Source organism: Camelus bactrianus, chromosome 21 (assembly GCF_048773025.1).
Source record: "Camelus bactrianus isolate YW-2024 breed Bactrian camel chromosome 21, ASM4877302v1, whole genome shotgun sequence".
Lineage (NCBI taxonomy): Eukaryota > Metazoa > Chordata > Mammalia > Artiodactyla > Camelidae > Camelus > Camelus bactrianus.
The window spans coordinates 523921-546279 of record NC_133559.1 but is presented as its reverse complement, the minus strand read 5'-3'; the positions used below and the strand labels follow the sequence as shown (position 1 = coordinate 546279).

Genomic DNA, 22359 nt, shown 5'->3' with positions numbered 1-22359 from the left:
TCCACTACTTGACCTGGCATCAGGCCTAGGACACTGCCTGAACCCCTCACCCCTCCGCTTCCGACGCGTGCTGTCACTCAGCCCCAGGCCCCGCCCAGCCCCACCCCGCACTCGTGCTGTCACTCAGCCCCGGGCCCGGCCCCGCCCCACACACGTGCTGTCACTCACTCGGCCCCGCCCGCCCCCCGCACTTGTGCTGTCGCTCAGCTGAGTCCCGTCCGAGCAGGAGAGCAGGAGGCGCAGCTCCCGCCGGCCGGACACTCGGCCTGCCGCGCGCCACCGGCCCATGGACGCCGCGTTCCTCCTCGCCCTCGGGCTCCTGGCCCAGGTAAGGAACGGCGCCGCGCGGGGTTCGTCGCCCCTTGCACGGACGCACGGAGTCTTAAGAGCGGGGCGCCGTGGCCTCCGGGACCACTGGCCTGTCGGGGTGCTGGTGAGCTGAGGGGCCCGGGGACTGTCCAGGGTGATGTGTCCCAGGGGCGAGCTCTAGGGATGAGTGTAACCGCCTCTGCTGGACGGGACAGGGAGCCAAGTTGGGGGGCCGCCAGGAGGGCGCCTGGAAGGCCGGTTCTCACTCCGGAGGTGCGCCCCTCAGCCCTGCTGGAGTCTGGGGGCATTCAGTCTCGTGGGAGGGCAGAGGGGCAGCAGGAGCACCCCCAGCTGGAAAAGCCAGGAGGCTAGATTCCGTCGAGACTCCCCCACGAGCTGGTGGGTGACCCTCCTTAGTCTTGGGTGGGGTCAGAGCCCCCATGTGTCCCACCAGCAGGGGCAGCTGCAGGCTCTGCCCTCCAGGAACCCACTCTCCCTCGGGAGTGTCCTGCTCCCCGGGGAGCCCCATGCCAGCACACAGCTGCCACCCTCCACACTGCCTGCTGGTCCACAGCCCCCGGGCCCCCCCTGGTCTCTGCAGCGAGGGGTCCGGACGGGAGCAAGGAAGCACAGGGCGCCCAGCTTTCCACATGGGCGCCCCGGGGCTAGGGCCACCTGCCCTCTTACCCCAGGCAGCTGGGCAGGCGCTGGCTGGGCCCAGGAGTGGGGCGCATGGCCCTCGGGGGACCCAGCTGAGCCAGGGTCACAGGCCAGGGCCTCTAGGTTGTGCGTAACGGATGGTCTCCAGCCTCTTAGACTCGACAGGCAGTGAGCACAGGGCTTAGCGTTGGCTGCTGCTAACAGTTCCAGACCCGTCAGGCAGTGCTGGATGCTGGCAAGGAGCGCTGGGCTTCCCAGCAGAGCCCCCTAATTCCCAGACCCCCAGCTCTGGTTCTCCAGCCCAGGGTTCAGCCCCTGGCAGCTGACTGGCTGCTCTCCAGCCAGACCTGCCAGCGGCTGGCCCCTTGGGGCCCCCAGCCCCACAGCTCGGGCCACCTTCTCCCTGCCTTTGGCCCTTTCACTGCCCCCACAGAGACAGCGCCTGCTGCTCCCCACCGCCTCGACCAGCTGGCTCAGCAAGGCCGTAGCCACCCTCAGCCCAGCATAGCTGGCTGCCCATGAGCTGTATTCTCAGCCCTCTGCTGGGGGGCCACCCTGTGCAGTGGGTCCTCTAGCCACCCCTGCAGGGCCCAGAGGCCCCTACACACTCCAGTGCCCCCTCCCAACTTGCTCCAGGAGCAGCACTCCCAGCCCCTGCCCATGTACCGGGCACCGTGTTCCTGCAGACCCCACCGCTGCGTCTGGGGATGTCATGCCTTCGCCAGGCCCCATGGGGTCTCCGCTGGGGAGGGGAGTAGATCCCTCTCAGATTCCTCTGCGCCCCCCCCCCCAGGGCTGTGGCAGAATGCACCCCTCCCAGACAGCTGGAGTGTGCAGGGGACCAGCCGACAGGCCTGGCCTCATGTTCACCGGCCACCACCGAAATACACGGACCTTGCCCAGCCCTCCCCCACCCAGCTCAGCTTTCACACCCCGTCCCTCCTGTCCAGCCACACAGGCCCTGCGGCTGCCTCGTGGACACTCCTTCCTCCCCGTCAGGGGGCTTCCAAGGCAGGCCGGCCCAGGTGTCAAGGGGGCCCCTGGGGGGGGCTTGCTGACCAGACCCCACACAGACCCATCGCCTGCTTGGTGGTCCTGGACGAGCCTCACCCCGCCCCTGCCTGTGTCCCCTAAAATCTCAGCCAGGGAGCTAAGAGTGTGTCTTTTCAGACCTGGCCTTGGTCGGCGGCCCTCCCCCATGGGAGCTGGGCCTACATTGGGACCTCACCCACTGCAGGTGGTGGAGGGTAGGGGCAGAGATGAGGGGGCCAGGTCCACTGCCAGGGGCTCCGAGCCTGCACCCGGCTCCGGTCAGCCACATGGCTGAACTCACATTTGTGTGCATGGACGTCCCTCCAACACTGCTTCCAGGCTTGGGTTTCTCAGATTCTGGGAAGCAGGAGGGAGGCCTGGAGCCTGCTGGAACGTGGGTGGGGTCTGCTCGAACCAGGGGAGAGGCTGAAGTGCACTGTGGGCAAAGACCCTGGCCTGACCTCCCACAGCTTCCCAGGCCAGAGCCCCTTCCCCCGCCCCAAGCTGGAATCCAGGCCACCCCGTTCCTGGATGGCCTGGCGGGCATCAGGCATGCCAGGAATGGGCCCAGCTGTCCGACTGCAGCTCCCTGGAGCCCCTTCCAGCTGTCGCAAGCTTCAGAGGAGGGGCGAGGATGGTGAGGCAGAGGGATTGCTGTGTGCTCTGGCCGCACCCCTGCCCGCCCACTGGGCGACCACCGTGCTCCCTGCTGCCCTGCTCGCCTTGGACAGCAGTCCAGGATCCGGCTCTGCTCCGCCGCCCCGGTTGCTGTCACACTAACGCGGGCTAATTCCCGTGCCTGTTCTGGAGGAGACCAGGCACGTCTGCTGTGGGGCCGTCCAGTTCCGGGTACTTTCCCACATTGCCCCAGGGGTCTTCGCACCTTGTAAAGCCCCCAGGAGTGTGGCTGTGGCCCGTCTACCTCCCAGAGGCCACGTGGCTCACCAGGGCCCCAAAACCCCTTCCCTGAGCCCCTGCAGCCTCCACGTTACACAACGTGTGCCCTGTTGCGCCCAGCAGGGTCGTAGAAGTTGCTCCCTCACCCTTTAGGCACCCGGGACGCATGTGGGTCCCCTGCCCACCATTCACAGGGCCACAGGAGACAGAAGTCCCTTCCCACCTGGCCTCCCTGGCCACCAGCATCCCTACCCAGGACAGGTGGGCATCCAGCCTTCCTCCCAGGCTCCAGGGAGACAGGCCCTGCCTTACAATTCTTTGTTCTGGTCCCACCCTGGGCTCATGCAGAGAAGCAGAGAGCCCTGTGGGCTGCCCCCAGGCCCCCAGGCAGGACGGACCCCTGCAGAGGGAAGGGGTAGCTGGCAGGCCTCTCCAGGGTTCAGGGACTTCCTCTCCATCACTTCTGAACAGAGTGGGTGTAGGGATGCGCCCACCACGGGCCCCGGTGCCATCCCCCATGCAGAGCCTCCGAAGGTGGGGTGACCTCCCTGTGGGGTGTGAGTGAGGTCAGGGCTCTGTAGCACTGAAACCCCACTGTGAGCCCTGTGCCTGCCTGGTGTCCCTCTTGGGGGTTCTGGGGTCGCCTGGGAGTTCTGTGTTAGTAGGGCTGGGGTAAGCTTGTGGCCTCCCTGTTTGCCGACCCTGGTTGATTCTTCTGATGAGTCAAATTTGAAAGCCTGGGCCTGTCGCTCTGCCCCTCAAACAGGGAGGAGGTGAGATCACAGAGCCAAGGAGATCAGAACTTCCCTGAGGTCGGAGAGGCCTCCAGAAGGAGGCCTTGTGGGAGGAGAGGAGGCGGCCAGCTGCTCAGGGTCAGACCTGGCCCTTGGCAGCCAGGGTCCGGGGCGGGAGACGCCGTCCCTGCCCTGTGGTGGGTCTGTGAGGTGCTCACCGCGCAGCCTGGCCCCACGCGCCCCACATGAGGGCGGAGCTGTCTGACTCGGCAGCTGTGGGGCGGGGGGCCGGGGCTGGGGGCCCTCAGGCCCTCAGGCTCTTGGCTGAGAGCAGGGCCAAGGGTGAGTGTGAGGGTGCCGCCGAGCACGCGAGGAGGGCCATGGGACCGTGACCCGCTGGTTCTGCCCAAGGAGGGCGGACAGGGAGGGCCATGGGACCGTGACCCGCTGGTTCTGCCCAAGGAGGGCGGACAGGGAGGGACATGGGACCGTGACCCGCTGGTTCTGCCCAAGGAGGGCGGACAGGGAGGGCCATGGGACCGTGACCCGCTGGTTCTGCCCAAGGAGGGCGGACAGGGAGGGACATGGGACCGTGACCCGCTGGTTCTGCCCAAGGAGGGCGGACAGGGAGGGACATGGGACCGTGACCCGCTGGTTCTGCCCAAGGAGGGCGGACAGGGAGGGACATGGGACCGTGACCCGCTGGTTCTGCCCAAGGAGGGCGGACAGGGAGGGACATGGGACTGTGACCCGCTGGTTCTGCCCAAAGAGGGCGGACAGGGAGGGCGGATCGCGCCTGTGAGCTCTTGTCGGCTCAGGCAGCCTTCATGTTTCTGCCCGCGAGCTGGGGTCTGCGAGCTGGCTTTGTCCACGTGGCACCCAGTGTCCTGAGATTTCCAGGCAGCTCCCAGGCACCCCCAGCCACCCACGTCTTCTGGGAGGGGGGTAGTGGGAGGACAGAGGACAAAAAGGATTGTCCCCACGAGCCGGAAGTTGGCAGCCACCCAGCCCAGCCTCCCCACCCACTGCAGCCTCTGATCTGGGCAAGGGGCCCCTGCCAAGGCTCTGTGGCTTCTGCTGACCCTGTGAACTCGGGCTGCAGAGAGTCTGGGACCTGGGACTCCCAGGCTCTGCCTCTGCCACATGGCCCTGTGCCAAGCTGGTGGGCGTCCTGGAGTGTCAGCCAAGGCCGCTGGCAGGGAGGGGGCAGCCAGGGCTCTGGTGGGCTGCAGGGGCGTAGGGGCCGGCCCAGAGGTGGGCAAAGCAGTGTGTCCCTTGTGTCCCTCCCAGAGCCTGAGGTTAAGGGGCATCTACAGACTGTCCTCCACCCCTCCCCAGGCCCAGCCCCACCACCCCCACCGAGGTCAGGGTGTTGTCACTGAGGGTCACAGAGGTGCTCCCCCTACGATGGGGTTTGGCCATGGCTGGCCTGCGCCCCCTGCTCTGCTGCTCTCTGGGGGCTGTGAGGGCCGAGAGGGGCTGGGCAGGGGGCCGGGGCAGAGATGGCAGGGGAGAATGCCAAGTTCAGGGCTGCCCCACGATGCCCAGGAGACAGATGCTGTCTGCACGAGCGCTGTGACAGTCAGGCATGTCCCAGCTTGGCGGGGCCTCCACGCTGACCTGGAAGTGCTGTGCTGGGGTTCCTGGTGGGACGCCAGCTGCCTAGGCAGGCTTGGAGGTGGGCGTTGCCATCTGTCGGGCTGTGCGGAGGTTTGGGGCCTGGGGAACCACCACATCCTTTCTCCAAACCAGGCTTTCTACTACCTGGACCCCAGGCCCCGGGCATAGCAGGGGAGGTGGCAGGACGAAGGACTGGGGAGGTGGTCTGGGGCCACCAGGGGAGGCCGGCTTTCGTTTAGGTGTTACTGCAAAGTGTCCGAGGCCCCACATGGCCGGCCCTGAGCACAGAGAACACCCAGGCTGTGGAGGAGGGTGCAGGGAAGAGGTTGCCCAGAACAGCGTCTCCTCTCTCCCCTTCCCCCCCACAAGCAGCCCCCATTCACTAGGCACCACTTCCTCCTTCTCTGAGGCCACCAGCGACCCCGCGCCAGGCTTGGCCTCTCCATGGACTGCGACTGCATGGAGTGGCAGTGAAAGCTGAGCCGGTGGCAGGATCAAGTGGCTGGGGGGCGGGTGGAGGGGTCGAGGAGGGGAAGAGCCGGCAGGGGGCTGGGTGGGGGCACACAGCTCCCAGGGCCGATCCTGGAGCCCAGGGGGCCAGGAGAGGTTCTGGGCAGCATGTCTCCTCTGCCTTGGGTGGCGGATAGGGAGAGGGGTTGGGGGGTGGGGTGGGCAGGGCAGGGGCAGCTGCACACGCAGGCAGTGGGGTCCTGCTCGCCAGGAGGGTGCGTCACCCACCTTCTCCTGTAGCCAAACCAGCCAGGTCCCAGCAGTGCCCTCTGCCTGCTCCCTGCCCCGACAGCCAGGCTCTGTGCCCCTCTCCCTGAGAGCTGCACCAACCTCAGCCCTTCTCGTGACTTGGGGAGCATAGAGGGCCCCCAGTACGTGCCCAGCCACCATAGGGCCTGAGCCCACACTTGGGCCAGCCACTGCCCAACCCAGGAACCGGCTACAGAGACCGCGTACTTAAACCAGGGCCATCCCGGGAATCTCTGGGTGTTTGTTGGGGTGCTCCCAGCCCTGCCCTCGGTTTGGCAGGTGGGTTCCTTCTCTGAGCCTCAGTTTCCCCATTTTGCAGTGGGGGAGCCCAGCTGACGGTGGGTCTGGGGAGAGTTTCAGCACCACAGGTGCCCTGCCTCCTACTGCACCCACGCTGCTTCCTGGTCCTGGTTCTGAGTCCAGAGCTCAGTGGGTGGTGACGGGGGGCCTGGGGTGTGTCTGCATGTCCCTGCCCACCACGGGAGATTTGGGGAGCAGGGCTGCCACGCCCTCCATTGCACCTCTGCAGCCCACAGGCCCCAGTGTTGGACTTTAGAGGGCACTGCACATGGGGCAACCTTGTCCCCAGGGCACGTGGGGCTGGAGGGAGGAGGTGCCCGAGGGCCCCAGGTTCCAGGAGCCACAGTGTCGGGGTTGCACCTGGTTCCTCAGTTGCGGGACAGCCCGGGCTGGGGCGGGCATGGCTCCCGGGGCCCGGGGTGGCTGCTGACCGTCCAGAACACTCCATGCTGCCCCTTCCTTCCGACCTCCTCTGCCTGTCAGCTTCAAGACTGCAGCCCACCTGCCCCACCCAGCCCCTGGGGCAGCTGCCCTGGTCCCAGCTCACCCTCCATGGGCCCGGTGAACTCCCCCGCCTGGCCCAGGAGGCCTGCAGTGTGGACGGCTGCTCCTCCGTTCTCTGCGCCTCTTCAGACAAAAGCATTGGCCCAGTTGACCTCTACCAACCCTCAAGAATTCAGTCCCTGAGGAGAGCTGGGGTGGCCATGTGTCGCCCCCCCCACCCCGGCCCCGCCGCTGGAGATCAGCCCTGTGGGAGGAGGGAGGGTCCCCAGAGCACCCGCCTCTTTTGCCTGCCCCTACCCCATTATCCACACTCCACCCACGAAGGGTCAGGGCGGGGATGGGGGTGCCCAGCTGTTGTTCCCAGCAGCTGCCTCACTCACCAACCTCCCCCCCCCCCCCCCCCCCCCCCCCCCCCGCCATCGCAGGCCGCCTCTCCCAGCCCCAGGCTCTCGGGGGCGGGACGGGGCGGGGGAGGGGCGCTCTGGGCCCGCGCTGCGCTGGCTGATGGCAGCTTGTCTTTCTTGCAGAGCTTGTGCCAGTCACTGGGGGTCCCCGGGCTGGGCAGGCCCCGCACCCTGTACCCCTGGCGCCGAGCCCCCACACTGGGCCGCGTGCGCAGAGCCTGGGTCATCCCTCCCATCAGCGTGTCCGAGAACCACAAGCGCCTGCCCTTCCCCCTGGTGCAGGTGAGGGGCCGTGGGCGGGGCGGGGCGGCCCCTGGCAGAGCAGAGCCTGGAGCGTCCCTGGTGGCCCAGAAGGTGTGAGCTTTAGGACAGGACACCCTTGGGGCCACAGGCGGAGTGACCCCATCCCAGCTGGCCCAGGGGCAAGGGCTGCGGAGAGGGCGCGAACCCAGCCCGTGTCCTGCCCCACAGATCAAGTCGGACAAGCAGCAGCCGGGCAGTGTCATCTACAGCATCCAGGGGCCTGGCGTGGACGAGGAGCCCCGGGGCGTCTTCTCCATAGACAAGTTCACAGGGAAGGTGTCCCTGAACGCCGTGCTGGACCGGGAGAAGACAGACCGCTTCCGGGTGGGCCCTCCCCTCCCCTCCCCTCCCCTCCCCTCCCCTCCCTCTGGCCTCTCCCCTCCCCTCCCCTACCTGACTCCCGTTCCCCTGGGGGCCGGTGGCCACATGCTCCTCCAGTGAGACCCAGTGTCCTTCCCTGGGGGGTGGCAGGATTTGGGAGGCGGGTGTTCAGGGTCATATGACCATCTGGCAGAAGAGCCGCCCTGGTTGGGCAGCCAGCAGGGGTGGGCGTCAGCCCTCCCAGGAAAGCACCGCTGGATGCAGGTGGAGCTCCCTTCAGCCACAGCCTGTGCTCCCCTGAGCCTGCTGCGCTTGGTGGGGGTGGTGCTGAAGGGTCCCACGGTGTTGGCCCCAATCCCAGCAGCAGCTGCCCGTGACTGTCCAGGTGGGACGCAGGGAGGCAGCCTGGGGCCTGCGGTTGGAGGGCTTGGGATTGTGGGGCCAGGGAGAGGGGTAGCAGGGAGGGCAGTAAGAGCTGGGTGAGCAGGAGGCCAAGGAAGGGAGCCCGAAGCTCACCTGAGTCCCCACAGAGGGGCCCCCCCTAAAATGTTTTGAACCTGCCCAGGGAGGGGGCTTCAGCCTTGTCTTTCGATCCGCTCTAAATCTTCCTCAGACTCTAGGAACCAGCTCTTGGTTCCCTTACGCAGAGAGTTAGCGTGTCTTCCCAGGAAAGGGTGTCATACCCATTCTTCAGAGGGATGAGAGGGGGTTTCATTTAACATTTCACATGTACAGAGAAATAAAATACACTTCAAGAGGAGCCAAAAGCGGATACAGAAAAAGGGAGCAAGACCTGAGCACTAGGGAGAGCATGATTCACTCGCACTTGAAATGTAGCTGTGAGCTCCCTGGTGGCCACAGCAAGAGAGGAAGTGTGGTGGCCGCCCTGCCTGCTAGGAGGAAGCAGGTGCCTCTTGGTGGGGGGGGCTGTGTCTGCTCAGCACTTTCCCCACCCTATGCAGCTCCTCACATGTTCCAGTCAGTGTTTCCAGCAGGACACAGATTCCCTGCTCCCTGTCCCTTTTGCCCTTGTGTGAGCTACCGAAAACTGGGGCCACAGTGCAGCCCTTGTTCTCTGCTTGACCAGCTCAGGGCCTTTGCTCTGGACCTGGGAGGGTCCACCCTGGAGGAGCCCACAGACCTGGAGATTGTGGTTGTGGACCAGAACGACAACAGACCGGTCTTCCGGCAGGAGGTGTTCACTGGCCACGTGCTGGAGGGCGCTGCCCCAGGTGAGGTGGGAGCCCGGTCCCCGCACCCCCTGGATCCTGGCGGGGGAGGGAGCTTCTGCAGACGTGCACTTGGTAGGTCAGAGGTCCAGCATTTCCCTCCAGCAAGAACTTCCCAGGCCCATCCCTAGGTCCATCAGAGAGTCTGAAAATGGGTAAACAGCCTCCAGGACCGAGGGAATTTGACTCAGGTCACTTCCCCTTTCAATACAAATCTCACCCCCCCCCCCACATCTTCCAGAATGCAGAGAGGATTTGTGGATGGTGAATCCCCTCCTCCCCTTTCTTCCTTCCCCCTCTTCTCCTCCTTCTAAATTGAGGTGTAATTTATTTAACATACAGTTAACCATTTTAAGATGAACTTCAGCACATTCACAGTGTTGTGCACCAACACCTCCCTCTAAAAACCATCTTCATCCCCCAGAAGGAGACCCCGTACCCATCGCCAGACGCTCCCTCTCTGTGCTCAATTCTACATTTCGATTACAAAAAGCTCAAAACCTTCTGTGCCTTAGGAATCATCACAAGACAGTCTCGCTTGCCTGACTCTGTTCCAGGCAGACATACTCATTCCAGACAGGGACCCTCTGCCCCCTCCCCACCCTGGTCCCAGGGGTCCTGGTCAAATCTCACAGTCTTGTGCCGCAGAGACTTGCCTCTCCTTGGCCATACGTGTTAATTTTATTTCATCCTATTTTTGTTTTTTTTAAGACTCAAAATGACAATACTTTTTACTTTTAATTTTTTTATCTTGACGTAATTTCAGACTCACAGAAAAGTTGGCAAAAATCCCTGTACACCTTTCACAGAGATACGATGTTTATCCCGTTCACGTTAACCATTTTCCTTTTCCCCCCACCTTCTTCTCTGGACGGCGGGGGTTGCACACACTGAAGTGACTCCGTGTAACCATCGGAGCCAGGAAGTCAGCGTTGACACATAGTAGCGCCTCATCTAAGACCTTGCTCGGTTTCCCTCGCCCAGTAAGGCCTTTGCAGCAGAGGAGGTCCTGCCTCTGTCCAGTCCCCACCTCTCTTCTGCATATTGCCCACCTCCTCCTTTACAGCCCCGACACACTGAGCACAGTGTTTTCAGTTCTGCTGGGTGGAAGCCCCGGCGTCTGGCTGGCTGTAGGTCTGGTTCTGCTGGCCGTTTGGTGGCTGAGGGTGGGTTATTCCTTTTTCTCTCTCTTCTGTGTGTAAGAGAACAGGACGGGCTGGGTGGAGACTGGCTGCCGGGAGTGTGGGGTGGCCCGCTGTTGGGAGGCTGGACCATCTCGTGGGTGGTTGGGCCGCTGCTTTCGTGCAGCTCCCAGGGGCCCCTCCCAGGGCCACTACCCTTGCCCCGCATGTGCTGGGGCTCCCGGGGTACGTGGGGGCGGGAGGTCTCGGTCGTGGGTGGTTCCTGTGCCCCAAGCCTCTGGGGGTCCCTGCTCCTCCCCCAAAGGCAAACCCCTCCCCTGTCCCACCTGCTCAGTAGTCCCGTCTCCACCTGCGGCGTGGACCCTCCGGAGGACCAATGGCTCCTCCCAAATCCAGGCAGACCCCTAGACCCGAGCTGGGGTGCCCCCTCTCTGGTAGTGAGGGCCCGGCTCCCTCACCCCAGGAGTTTGCTCAGTTGCTCATTCATGGAGTACGTGTGATGTGCTTCCGGAATGCTCACCCGCACCCTGGGAAAAGTGCCTGTTCAGAGAGTTCTTCTTGGCTTTCCCCTGGGGTCCAGTATTGTGCCAGGAGTCACCTGGTTGGTAGCTTCTCAGGCTGGGCTGGCGACTTGATTTTCTGCCAATTATCAGACCCCAGTGGGACACTCCGGGGGGCCCGGGAGGGCTGGGATGAGCCCAGCCACAGGTAAGGGCGCCCAGCTACCGGGGCTGCTCCCCAGGTGGCCCGAGGCCAGTCCACCTCACTGGGTTAACTTTAGTAACCTGAGCTAGGGGTGCCAGGCCTGAATCGCAGCAGGAGGGAACCAGGTGTGGGCACGGGTTCTGAGATTTGGCGCCCCATTACCCCAGGGCACAGGTGCGACCCTGGGTGCTGTGTGTCTCTGCAGGTGGGGCTGAGGGCCGCCCACCCTGTCTCCCCAGGGGCTGGGGTTCAGGGCAGCCCCAGGTCCCCCAGCAGGCTCTCGGCCCCATCGGGCCGTCTGGGTGTCTGGTGGGAGGCCGTGTCAGCGTGTGTGTCGCACACCCCGCTTCCGTTCCCACAAGCAGCACGAGTCTGGACACTCAGACATTCGCGTCAGCACAGTCTGGATGGGGTCCTGGGCCTGGCACCAGTGGGCCACGTGCCCTGGAGTTGGGGGTTGGCACCCATGGGCGTTGCCGCACACATCCGCACCCTTCCCAGGCACCTACGTGACCAGAGCTGAGGCCACGGACGCGGATGACCCAGAGACCGACAACGCAGCCCTGCGGTTCTCCATCCTGGAGCAGGGTGGCCCCCAGCTCTTCAGCATTGACCCCTACACGGGGGAGATCCGCACCGTGCAAGTGGGCCTGGACCGCGAGGTGAGGCCCCCGCGGCTCTGCCCTGATAGCTGGGGCAGGGCAGCCGGTGTCCACCAGGCAGGCCCACGGCGGGGAGGGGGCCCGATCCCATGGCCCTGGGCTCCAGGCAGACCCAGCTTGAGACACCCCTGCCTCCCCCAAAGGCAGGCCCCTCCCCCGTCGGTTGTGTGGTTGGATCCAAGATGGTGTGAGGGGCCCTCGGTGTGTTTTCTGCCAAAAACCTCTCCCACCCCGTTGCCTGCAACGCAGTTGGGTCCCTGGCCTGGGGTGGGGCCCTCACCTCTTGGACCTGTGGAGAAGAGCTGCTGTCTGGCCGTCCCTGCCTGCTCTTCCTCTGTGGGGCCCCTGTAGCCCTCACTGCTGGCCTTCTGTGTGGCTTCAGCTCCTCTGGGAAGCCCTCCTTGGTTTCCCCATGGCCACCCGTGCGCTCCGTCTGGTCACTGGCTGTGTTAGGTGGCATTTGTCCCCTCCCTCTGCCACTGCACCGGCTTCCCAGGCAGGGACCCAGCATCCCACATGCAGAAGGCGCCCTGTAAGTGCTTACCCGACTTGGCAATTGACCTTTTGCCCCCGCATGGGCCAGGGCAGAGTCTGGGGTCAACAGTTGTTGACTCTGGCCGACCCCAAGAGACCAGGTAGCGTGTTTTGTCCCAGACTTTGGGAGCAGGGCAGGTGCTTGGAGCCACCTGGGGCCTTGACGCCAAGGGCTCCCCGCCAGGGCTGAGCTTGCGGGTGGCCAGCCTGGCCTGCCAACCAGCCCTGGCCCCGTGCTCCCCTGGGGTCTCCTTACCCCTGTCACTGTGCCCCCAGGTGGTCGCCGTGTACAATCTGACCCTGCAGGTGGCAGACATGTCTGGAGAGGGCCTCACCGCCACCGCCTCAGCCCTCATCACACTCGAGGACGTCAATGACAACGCGCCAGAGTTCACGAGGGACGAGGTGCCGCCGCTCAGGGCTGCCCTTCCCCGGGGCTCCTGGGGGGGGGTAGCTGGGGGCTCCTGGGGATGGTGCAGGAGCCGCAGTCAGAGGCCAGCCGAGGGGGGCACTTGCAAGCCTGTGAACAGTCAGGAGCTGGGGGTCCTGGGGAGAAGCCGCCCGAGGCCCCTCTGCAGCCCTTGGGGCGGGAAACAGACTCCCCAAGCTCTCCCACGTGGGAGGGAGCAGCTGGCCCTGCCCTCGGGGGAGACGGCTCCTCCGAGGGAGCTCCCTCGGGGGCAGTGGACCTGGATGACTCCCCGAGGGTGGGAGCCCCCAGGGCCCCGTGGGTAACACGCTGGCCCCGCAGTTCTTTGTGGAGGCCACCGAGGCCGTCAGCGCAGTGGACGTGGGGCGGCTCGCAGTGGAGGACCGGGACCTGCCAGGCTCCCCAAATTGGGTGGCCAGGTTCACCATCCTGGAGGGCGACCCTGACAGGCAGTTCACCATCCGCACAGACCCCAAGACCAACGAGGGCGTGCTGTCCGTGGTGAAGGTGAGTGGGTTGCACGCCCTGCCCCCAGCCGGGGTCTCACTGCCACCACCGAGCTGGGGAAGGTGGGTCTCCTCACACCCTTGGACCCCTGTTTGGACCCTCTGTGTCCTCAGGAAGAGCCGAGGAAGGGGATGGAGCCAAGAGGGCCAGGAGCTGGGACTGCAGGCTCGGGCCACAGGCAACAGGGCTGAAAGGGGGCAACCCCACGAGCCTGTGTGTTATTTCCAGCCTCTTCCACCTGACATGTGTGATCTCCATGCACAATTACAGACCCACCATGTCGGCCAGACCTGAAGCCAGAGACAAAACCAGCAGGAGACACGTGTGCACACGTGGACACACACGCAGGCGCACACACGCTCACACACAGAGAGATGGAGGTTTAGGCTTTGAAACATAAAGAGCTTTATTGCAAGAGCCTGGCTCATGCCAGCCACTGTGAGCCTGGCCGGGCGAGTGTGGAGGCCGAAGGGTTGGGACAGGCTGGAAACCCAGGAACCTGGAGGCAGTGTTCCTCCTCAGGGAAGTCTCAGCTTTGCTCTTAAAGACTTTCAGCCACAGATGAAACCCACCCAGGCTGTCCAAAGTAATCTTCTTTATTTAAAGTCAGCTGATGTAGAGGTTAATTTAACCACATCTACCAAATACCTTCTTCTCAACACCTAGATGTGTGTGTGCTTGAGTCACTGAGGAGGACAGCCTGGCCGCGTGATATAAAACTGACCACACAACAAACTCATTCTGAGTGATGGGCTTGTGTTTGGTCATTTTTGCATGACTCTTTGTGCCTTTCTGTCCTGCTTAACTTTTATTTTTCCAAAGTTTACAAGGAGAAGGGGCATAGGGGCTCAGAGGATGCACCGGGGTGGCAGCACCACCAGGGGAGCCTCTCCAGCGCCCGCCTGCCTCCTGTGTCCCAGACGCGAGGCACTCCAGGGTCCTGAGCACTCTGCCCCTCCCCACAGCCCCTGGACTACGAGCGTCGTGAGCGGTATGACCTCAGAGTGGCGGTGCAGAATGAGGCGCCCCTGCAGGCCACTGCCCCCTGGGCCGAGCGGGGCCAGGCCAGGGTCAGCGTGCAGGTGCGGGACGTCAACGAGGCGCCCGTGTTCCAGGAGAACCCGCTGCGGACCAGCCTGGCTGAGGGCGCAGCGCCAGGAACCCCCGTGGCCACCTTCTCTGCCCGAGACCCTGACACACAGCAGCTGCAGAGGCTCAGGTAGGGGCCGCAGGCATGAGCAGAGGGAACTGAGTCCCAGGCCTCCATCTCCTGGTCATGGCAGGAGCACCGCTAAGGGAGCCTGGACCTGTGCCCCGAGGGTTCCCGTGGGGCCCTGGACGGAGGGTGGAGGACTCATGAGTGTGGGTCACTGAGGGTCCAGGGGCTCTCAGTGCTGTCCTGCATGTGTGTGTTCACGTGACCTGGCTCCCTAGGGCAGGGCTAGGTCCAGCTGGCACACACTGACATAGCCACGGTCTGTGTTGGCCAGCCTCTCAGTGTCTCGCCCTGTCCGTTCTGGGGAGCTGTTGCTCCCATGGGAGTGGCTTTAATACCTTGGGTTTTACCCACTGCCTCGGCCCTGTGTGTCCGAGTCAGTCTCCATGGAATGCTGGCTGTCGCTCCGTGACCATGGGGCCCTGAGCAGCTCACCCGTCCTTCCTGGGCCTCAGTTTCTTAATCTGTTGATTGGGAAGGAAACACCAGCTTAAGGCTGTCCTCAAAGGCGTGTGTGTGTGTCTACGTGTGACCACACTTCTGGGGTCCCTCCTGGGCCCAGGGCCACCCCACGCCCTCCTTCCCTCCTCTCCAACAGCTACTCCAAGGACTACGACCCTGAGGACTGGCTGCAAGTGGACGGGGCCACCGGCCAGGTCCAGACCCAGCGTGTGCTCAGCCCCGCTTCGCCCTTCCTCAAGGACGGCTGGTACAGGGCCATCATCCTGGCCCAAGACGATGGTGAGCACCAAGCCCAGCCTGGGCTCCCTGGCTCCCTGACCGCAGCTGGGGCCCTGCTTCTGCCTAGGGACTGAGAGCCTGGCACTCCACTGAACAGACTGACAGGGTGGGCGGGGCTCCATAGGTCTCGGAGCCCACCAGCCTCTCCTGCCTGCAGCCTCCCCACCCAGCACGGCCACTGGCACCCTGTCCATTGAGATCCTGGAGGTCAATGACCACGCCCCTGAGCTGTCCCCACCGTGGGGCAGCCTGTGCAGCGCACCTGACCAGGGCTCTGGTCTTCTCCTGGGAGCCATGGATGAGGACCTGCCCCCCCACGGGGCCCCCTTCCACTTCCAGCTGAGCCCCAGGATCCCAGAGCTGGCTCGGAACTGGAGCCTCAGCCAGGTTAATGGTGAGCGCCCCTACACCCCTGGGGTCGGAGGCCTGGAACCTGGGGCGGAGGTCACTCAATACCATGGTCCCGCTGCCTCCCTCTGCAGGCCAGGCAGGGGTCAGTCATTACATTCGGTGGGTGGATGGGAAACCCAAGCCCAGCATCTCAGGATCTCCACCCTTCAGGCTGCCAAGGGGCGCAGAGTGGGCTCGCGAGGTGGGTCAGCAGCGGACACAGTGCCCCTGCCCCCACAACCGTGCGCTGACCCAGGTGCCCTCCGCAGTTAGCCACGCACGCCTGCGGCTGCGGCACCAGGTCCAAGAGGGGTTGCACCGCCTCAGCCTGCTGCTCCGAGACTCAGGACAGCCACCCCAGCAGCGCGAGCAGGCCCTGAACGTGACCGTGTGCCGCTGCGGTCCAGACGGCGCCTGCCTGCCAGGGGCCGCAGCGCTGCGGGTGGGCGGTGCGGGCCTCAGCCTGGGCGCCCTGGTCATCGTGCTGGCCAGCGTCATCCTGCTGCTCTGTGAGTGCCCCGCGCCTGCAGACCCCGCCCCCGCGCCCCGCCCCCATGGTCTATGCCCACTCCCACCGCCGACCTCCACCCTGTGCCTCTCCGCCCAGTGCTCGCCCTGCTGGTGGCCCTCCTGACACGGTCCCGGCAGCAGTCGTGGGACAAGGGACTCCTGCACGGGCTGCAGGACGACCTCCGGGACAACATCCTCAACTATGATGAGCAGGGGGGCGGGGAGGAGGACCAGGTGAGGGGCGGGGAGGGGGACCAAGGTGAGGGGCGGGGTAGGGCGGGTTACAGGCACCGAGTGGTGGGAGGGAGCCCCGAGGGGCCCCAGATGGCCTGCGGCCTCCTCGCAGGCCGCCCCAGGAAGGTGCCCGCGGACGAAACGCCAACTGGTGACAGATGTGGCTGAATCCCCGCGTGCTGTTCCTCCGCAGGACGCCTATGACATGGACCAGCTACGCCACCCGGCAGAGCTGGTGGCCCTGAGCACCCCCCTGGGACGGCCACCACTGCGCAGAGATGCCCCATTCGGCAGAGCGCACCCCCAGGCCGCCCGCACGCTGCCCACCAGCCCCTCCGACATCGCTGACTTCATCAACGAGGTAGGTGCCCTGCGGTAGGGGTGAGGGGCTGGAAGGGCAGGGCATGGGCACCACACCCCACACCCCCACCCAGACTCAGGCATCTGCCCTGGGGCTGGACCAGGGGTGAGGAGGGTGGGCAGCTGGACATGGGTGAGGGGGCTTGGAGGGTAGTGTTTCTAGCCTGAGGAAGGGAACCTTCCCTCTATGCCCCCGTCTTGGGCAGGAGCCACTGCCCTCGAGCTCTGGGCTGCTTTGCAGGACCCTGTCCCCCTTACACACGCGCACTGGCTGGCGGCTGGCATGAGCTGGTCCTGAGCCCTGAGGCCTTCCCGCAGGGCCTGGAGGCTGCAGACAGTGACCCCAGTGTCCCACCCTACGACACGGCTCTCATCTTTGACTACGAGGGCGACGGCTCCGAGGCAGGGACGCTGAGCTCCATCCTGTCCAGCCTGGGCGACGGTGATCAGGACTACAGCTGCCTCTGGGACTGGGGCCCGCGCTTCGCCCGGCTGGCTGATTTGTATGGGCCCCCGTGAGGGCAGACAGGGGAGGGGCTTTCTGGTGGGGCCCTGGACACAGAAGGCAGACCACAGGACCCAACTGGATACCCCACACTTGGCTGTATGGCTGAGAGGCCCAGCTGACCTCCCCGGAGGTGGACAGAGGGCACTGGGCCCCACCCAGGGGCTTGGTCAGCCTGGTTCCCGCAGGGGAGGTCAGAACCCAGAGCCCAGAGTGGAGTGGCCAGAAGGCAGTGCCCCTCTGCCCGGTCAGTGGCCCCCAGGGGTATCAGAGGCTCCCATCCCGGGAGCTCGGCCTCCCACCCACGTGGACCTCATCTCTGCAGGGAAGGAAGCAGCCCTCCGGCAAATGTGAATTAAAGACATGCTAGTCTCTCCAGCGTGCACGGTGACCAGCAGGGCCTCCGTCCACCTCAGTCCCTTCAGGCCTGCAGCTGTGGGCTGGCCCCAGGCTGCCCCCAATGGGGTGGGAGCTACAGATGCCCTGGGTTCCGGGTTGTGAGTCTCCAGAGGGGAGGTGGACACCAGAAGCCCCCTCCAGCCACAGGTGCCATCTGAGGCAAGAACCAGCAAGGATGCCAAGTTCACGGTCACCTTTATCCTCCTCATGCACAATTGGGGAACCAGGGCCCCCGGGAACCCAGGCCCGCTTCCTGCTGGCCTCTCGCTCCCTCCTGAGACCCCCTCCGCCTGCACTGGTGTGTGGCCATCTGAGGGGAGGTGTGTCTGCAGCCTGGTCACCCCTCCTGGGCCAGCTGTGTCCTGGCCTGGGGTTGGGAGGCGGGCAGCAGAGGCAGGTGGTCCTGGAGGGGGCCTCCCCGGAGGAGCGGGGAGCGGCGCAGGCGGTCAGCGTCCTGCAGTGACTGGGGCAGCGCGCGACCACGGCTCTCGGGCAGCAGCAGGACACAGAGTAGGGCGAGGATGGCAAAGGCCGAGAAGACCACGTGCTGCAGGAAGAAGCCCTGCCGGCCGTGCACGTCGGCCAGTGGGGAGGCGGCCTGGCCCAGCAATCCAGCTCCCAGCACCAGGCCCAGCCCGGCGCCCCTGCAAGAGAGGACGGTGGGGCGGCCCTAAGGGCTGCGGACACAGCCTTGCACCAGGTGCCCAGTGCCCCCAGGCAGGCCTGGCCCCAGAGGTGGCCCTCAGCAGGGCCAAGGTGTGGGAGCCCCAGGGAAACAACCGAAAAGTCTAGGGAAGAGCTGCCCTGGAACAAGTTCTGTCCTTTTTGTTAGAAACTCGGAAAGTGATCTCCCCATGGAGCTCTACCCTCTCTGGGGCTCTCCCCTCTGACCACCCACCTCGGGCTGCTTTCTCCCCTCCCCCTGCCTCCACTCCTCTGCTGACATGTGGGCCTTTACATCACCACTGTCCCCTGAGACACCCAGGAAGAGACCTCTGAACTCCAGTCCCAACGACAGGGAGCTGGGGAGTGGGGCTTGTGGGCAGGGCCCCACCCCCCAGCCCTAGGCCCCCTCACCTGGTCACTGTGGGGAAGACCTCTGCCGAAAAGAGGCTGCTGAGAGCAGACACGGCCTGGGAGGCCAGGAGCCCCAGGACAGAGAGGGACAGCACAGTCCAGCTGGGAAGGTCTGGGGAGGAGGAGAGTGCTGCCCACGTGATGCTCTCCAGGGGTCCTCCCCCGCTCCTCCGTGTCTCAGGGATGCTGCGGGCCTGCCCTCCCCGTCTCTCTGCCTCTGCACCTGTGCCCTGTGCTTGGGGGTCAGCAGTTGTGGGCTGCCCCACCTGACCCAGACCTTTATAGTAAGCCCCTTCTTGTGGAATGCTTCTAGCCCTTAAATCTCAGGGCCTCAGTTTCCCCAGGTGCACACTCGGGAGACAGCGGTCTCATCTCAGCACCTCGCGCCCTGTGCGTCTCTCTCAAGGCCCCAGGAGGGGTCTGATCCCACGACACCCCCATCAGGCAGACCCCCGGCTGAACCCAACAGCCCTGTCAGCCTGTGGGGCCCCACACTTACACTGGGTCCCCGCAAGAAGCAGCAGGGACGCCAGGCCCAGGACCAAGGTGCCCAGCAGCAGGACTGGGCGGCGCCCCCAGAGATCAGCCGTTAGGAGCAGGAAGATGGTGGCTGCTGCCTCCAGGCCGGCCACTAGGAAGTAGGGCCAGTAGAAGGTGGGCTCCCCTGGTGTCAGGCTGCGAAGAAAGCTGGTTCTGATGCCCCCGCCGATCAGCCTGGGAGGAACAGCAAAGTTAGGGGCCCAGCCAGAGCCAGGGATCATGGGAACCAGACTCACCCCAGAGGGAAGGCAAGGACCACTCCCCCTCCTCAGCCCGCCCATGCCCTCTCAGGCCCTCCCCTCCTCACGAACTGAAGCCCAGGATGAGTCCATTTCTCCAGGCGACGCGGGTGTGCCGGAGCTCCAGGACCCAGTGGTGCCGGGGCTGGGGGCTCCCTGCACACAGCACGTCCAGCTCTGCAGCCCCGGGGACATAATGGGGTGCGTATGAGGGGACAACACCTTCCTCCAGCCTCCAGCACCCCTTCCTTCTTCCCAGCTGGTGCATTACCGGTAGCCAGGGAGCTCTCCTCCTCCGAGCTGTCCTCGGGGTTCACACCACTGGCTTCCGCAAAGTGCCACAAGATCTTCCTGGCTCGGGCTGACTGCCCTGTGGCCAGCAGCCAGCAGGGAGACTCAGGGAACAGGGCTGGAGACCTGTGGGGGTTGGGTGAGGAGGCCCTTGGGAGCAGCGGCCAAGGCCCCTTCCCCTCTTCCCAGCCCACAGGGAGGCACATCGCATGGTTTTCTGTGTCCCTGTCCCACACGCCTGGTGCTGCACGGAGGTCAGAGGGCAGCGGCACACGTGGCGTCCACGGCAGCTGTGGACCCGTCTCCCACCGTACTTACCCCCAAAAGAGCAGCAGGGTTCCCGTCACCAGGGCACTCAGCCCCTGCAGAAAGCGCCAGTCTTGCGCAAGCAGGGCCAGGCCGGGCAGCAGCAGAGTGCCCGCCACAGAGAAGAGGCTGGCCCCCATGGAGAAAGCCAGGCGGTGAGGCGGGTCACACAGCTCCAGCCCTGAGCAGACATAGGTGGCCTAAGGCCGAGGCCTCTCCGGAGGGCTCTCTGTCCAGGGCTGTGGGGCCAGTTGCTGCCCTCCCCAGGAGCTGGATGTCTGAGGTCAACCTGCCGCCTCACTGGCACCAGGCCCGCGCACAAAACATAGAGCTCACAGAACAAAGAGTGCCCCTCCCACCTCCTCCAGAAGGGCCCTCAACTGGAGTGCCAGAAAGGTCTCCCGTGCCACCCACCTGCCCCCTCCCCTCCAGCAGGCACCCCCGGCACTCACGGGCCACATAGAGGGCGAGGGAGGCCCCTGCCAAGGCCCCCCTGTGAAGCTGCCGCAGAGCCATCAGGGTGGGAAAGCTGGCAGCCAGGACCTCACCGGCCCCCAGGCCCGTGGCCAGCACCAGGGAGGCCACAAACACAGGCCGGCGGCCAAACCTGGTGTGCAGCAGGGGACACGTGGATTTGGGTGAGGAGCGCTCAGGGGACCCAGAGGGGCTCTAGGGGAGGGCCGCCAGGGCGGAAGGGCAGGGGCAGCGCCTCACCGGTCACAGCCCAGGCCCAGGAGGACACAGCCCAGCAACCAGCCGAGGAGGTGCTCCACTGGCCCCAGCGGCCCCGTCCAGCCGTCCTCACACTCGAGGCTCCACTGAGGGGACACCAGTCACCTGTCAGCTAGCCAGGATGCCTACCCCCTTGCTGGAGTTCCCAGGATGTCAGGCTGGAAGCAGGGGTCCCTAGATGTCCTGCTCCAATCCCTCCCTGGAGAGAAGAGGAGACTGAGGCCCAGAGAGGCGCGGGACTTGCTCAAGGTCACACAGCGTGGTCTCCTGACTCTGGCGGTCTTCATATGGAATTGGAACATATGCCTAAGCCCCCAGGGAGTAATGACCTGGAGTTTCCAGGATTCCCCCTCTTTCTCTGGATGGAGCTGCACCCACCCTCCTCCAGCCATCACTCTACCCACTATGGCTGGCCCCCCGCTGACCTGATCCCGGGCCCCAGGCCTCCCCCGCGCCTCCCCTGTCCTGGGCACTTCAAGGGCGACTCCAAGAACAAGCTAAGGGCCATGCTCACTAGCTTTTCCCAGCCAGAGGCCCTTGACCTCAGCTTTGCAACTCCCCGCCTACCCTTCCAGGCTCCTGTGCCTTCTCGCCAAGTTTAACATACCATTTTGGGTCACATTACATCAGAGTTCTTATTTTAAAATCCAACTGCTTGTGAAAGCTGGTGGGCGCTGACCTGTCACCACACCAAACAGGTGGGCAGCAGCAGGAGGCCCAGCCCGCAGCGGGCTCCAGACGGGCCTGGCAGGGATGTGGCAACACTGTCCCAGTCTCCACCCAGGGCCCTTCCTCTTGGGGTGGGAGTGGGACTGTGGGGCAGAGGCTGCTGGGAGGGAGGCAGGGATGGGCAGCCTTCAACCCCCTTCACCCCCCTCCTCTAGTCCAGCCTGCACACCTCACAGATGGGAGGCCTGCTCTTTGAAGATGAAACTGACTGAGTTGCTCTCATAATTCAGTCTTGGGAACCCAGTCTCCACGCCTGCACAGCCCAAAACCACAGGCGGCTAGAAGGGTGATGGCGCTGAAGTTAACGCCAGGCCTTGCTGACTGCTAGGCACCTACCTGCTCAAACCTTCAGCTTAACTCCTCCCCCTGCCTCAGACTGCCCACTCACCTTGGCAGCTCCAGGCCAGACTCTGCCTTCAGGCCTGGAGCCAGGCCTACTAGGGCACCTGCCGCACCTTCAGACAGGAGGGGGCTGACCCCCCATTGAAAGCCCCAGTATAATAGCCCCAGTCGACCAAGGCAGGGGTGGGGGGTTGTAGAGGAGGGGGAACTGAGGAATGGGGCAGGGATGGGGCGGAGGAAGGGAGAGGCAGACCAGGGAAGCAGAGGACGGGGTTGGGGGGTAGGTAGAGGCAGGGAACGAGGGCAGGTGCAGAAGACCTGAGTGACCGGGTTGCCGAGCAGGCCGACGGCGGGGAGCGCGTTATGCCAGCCACCCGGGCAGGGTCGCGTGCCGTTGGGGCGGGCGCCGGGCGCCGGCTCCGCGTAGCTCAGCGGCAGGGAGGGGGTCGGGTCGCCTGCGGGATCCTGCTGGCAGTGGTGGGCGGGCAGCGCGGTGAGCAGCGGCTCCGAGCCCAGCGCCAGCCTTAGCGCCACGCACGGCAGCCACGAGGCGGCGGCCAGCAGGCACCGGGCCCGGCCGAAGCCGCCCGCCGCGCGCAGCACCCGCGCCTCCGTCTCCATCCGTGGCCTCTGCCCTCTTGCGGCCGGCGCGGCGGGGGCCCGGGAGAGACCGTGCCTGCGGGGCGGGGCAGGGGC

General features: G+C 65.0%; 2 protein-coding genes across 10 annotated transcripts; one reads left to right on the top strand and one right to left on the bottom strand.

The window, feature by feature from the left end:
- The first annotated feature begins 172 nt into the window (after window positions 1-172).
- CDH15 (cadherin 15) lies at window positions 173-17382 on the top strand. Of its 5 annotated transcripts, none has more exons than XM_074349177.1 (14): window positions 173-328; window positions 7343-7501; window positions 7691-7846; window positions 8931-9075; window positions 11421-11581; window positions 12392-12520; window positions 12867-13052; window positions 14018-14271; window positions 14867-15009; window positions 15167-15403; window positions 15669-15908; window positions 16007-16143; window positions 16337-16504; window positions 16822-17382. In XM_074349177.1, the coding sequence occupies exons 1-14, from the start codon at window positions 287-289 to the stop codon at window positions 17020-17022; spliced, it is 2358 nt and encodes a 785-aa protein (XP_074205278.1). In that variant the 5' UTR covers window positions 173-286; the 3' UTR covers window positions 17023-17382. The 5 variants fall into 5 exon arrangements, with proteins under 5 accessions (XP_074205278.1, XP_074205276.1, XP_074205279.1 ...); XM_074349175.1 differs by having other exon boundaries at window positions 15134-15403; XM_074349178.1 differs by lacking the exon at window positions 7343-7501 and having other exon boundaries at window positions 187-328; window positions 15134-15403.
- SLC22A31 (solute carrier family 22 member 31) lies at window positions 17254-22359 on the bottom strand. Of its 5 annotated transcripts, XM_074349189.1 has the most exons (9): window positions 21982-22346; window positions 20575-20678; window positions 20313-20467; window positions 19873-20041; window positions 19535-19680; window positions 19332-19440; window positions 18984-19198; window positions 18485-18596; window positions 17586-18051 (listed from the first exon to the last, which is right to left on the bottom strand). In XM_074349189.1, exons 1-9 carry the CDS (start codon window positions 22282-22284, stop codon window positions 17745-17747), a joined length of 1620 nt encoding a protein of 539 aa, XP_074205290.1. In that variant the 5' UTR covers window positions 22285-22346; the 3' UTR covers window positions 17586-17744. The 5 variants fall into 5 exon arrangements, with proteins under 5 accessions (XP_074205289.1, XP_074205291.1, XP_074205292.1 ...); XM_074349188.1 differs by lacking the exon at window positions 18485-18596 and having other exon boundaries at window positions 17254-18051; window positions 21982-22359; XM_074349190.1 differs by lacking the exon at window positions 18485-18596 and having other exon boundaries at window positions 17254-18051; window positions 20575-20873; window positions 21982-22116.

Excerpts from the sequence above, each read along its gene's own strand:
- SLC22A31 (XM_074349188.1), bottom strand. The coding sequence starts at position 22,284 with ATGGAGACGGAGGCGCGGGTGCTGCGCGCGGCGGGCGGCTTCGGCCGG. Across the intron at positions 20,679-21,981 it reads TCGGCAACCCGGTCACTCAG|TGGAGCCTCGAGTGTGAGGA; the intron begins GTCTTCTGCACC and ends GTGTCCCCTCAG. Across the intron at positions 19,199-19,331 it reads CTCATCCTGGGCTTCAGTTC|GCTGATCGGCGGGGGCATCA; the intron begins GTGAGGAGGGGA and ends TGTTCCTCCCAG.
- CDH15 (XM_074349174.1), top strand. The coding sequence starts at position 8,571 with ATGTACAGAGAAATAAAATACACTTCAAGAGGAGCCAAAAGCGGATAC. Across the intron at positions 11,582-12,391 it reads AAGTGGGCCTGGACCGCGAG|GTGGTCGCCGTGTACAATCT; the intron begins GTGAGGCCCCCG and ends CTGTGCCCCCAG. Across the intron at positions 15,909-16,006 it reads CAGCGTCATCCTGCTGCTCT|TGCTCGCCCTGCTGGTGGCC; the intron begins GTGAGTGCCCCG and ends CTCTCCGCCCAG.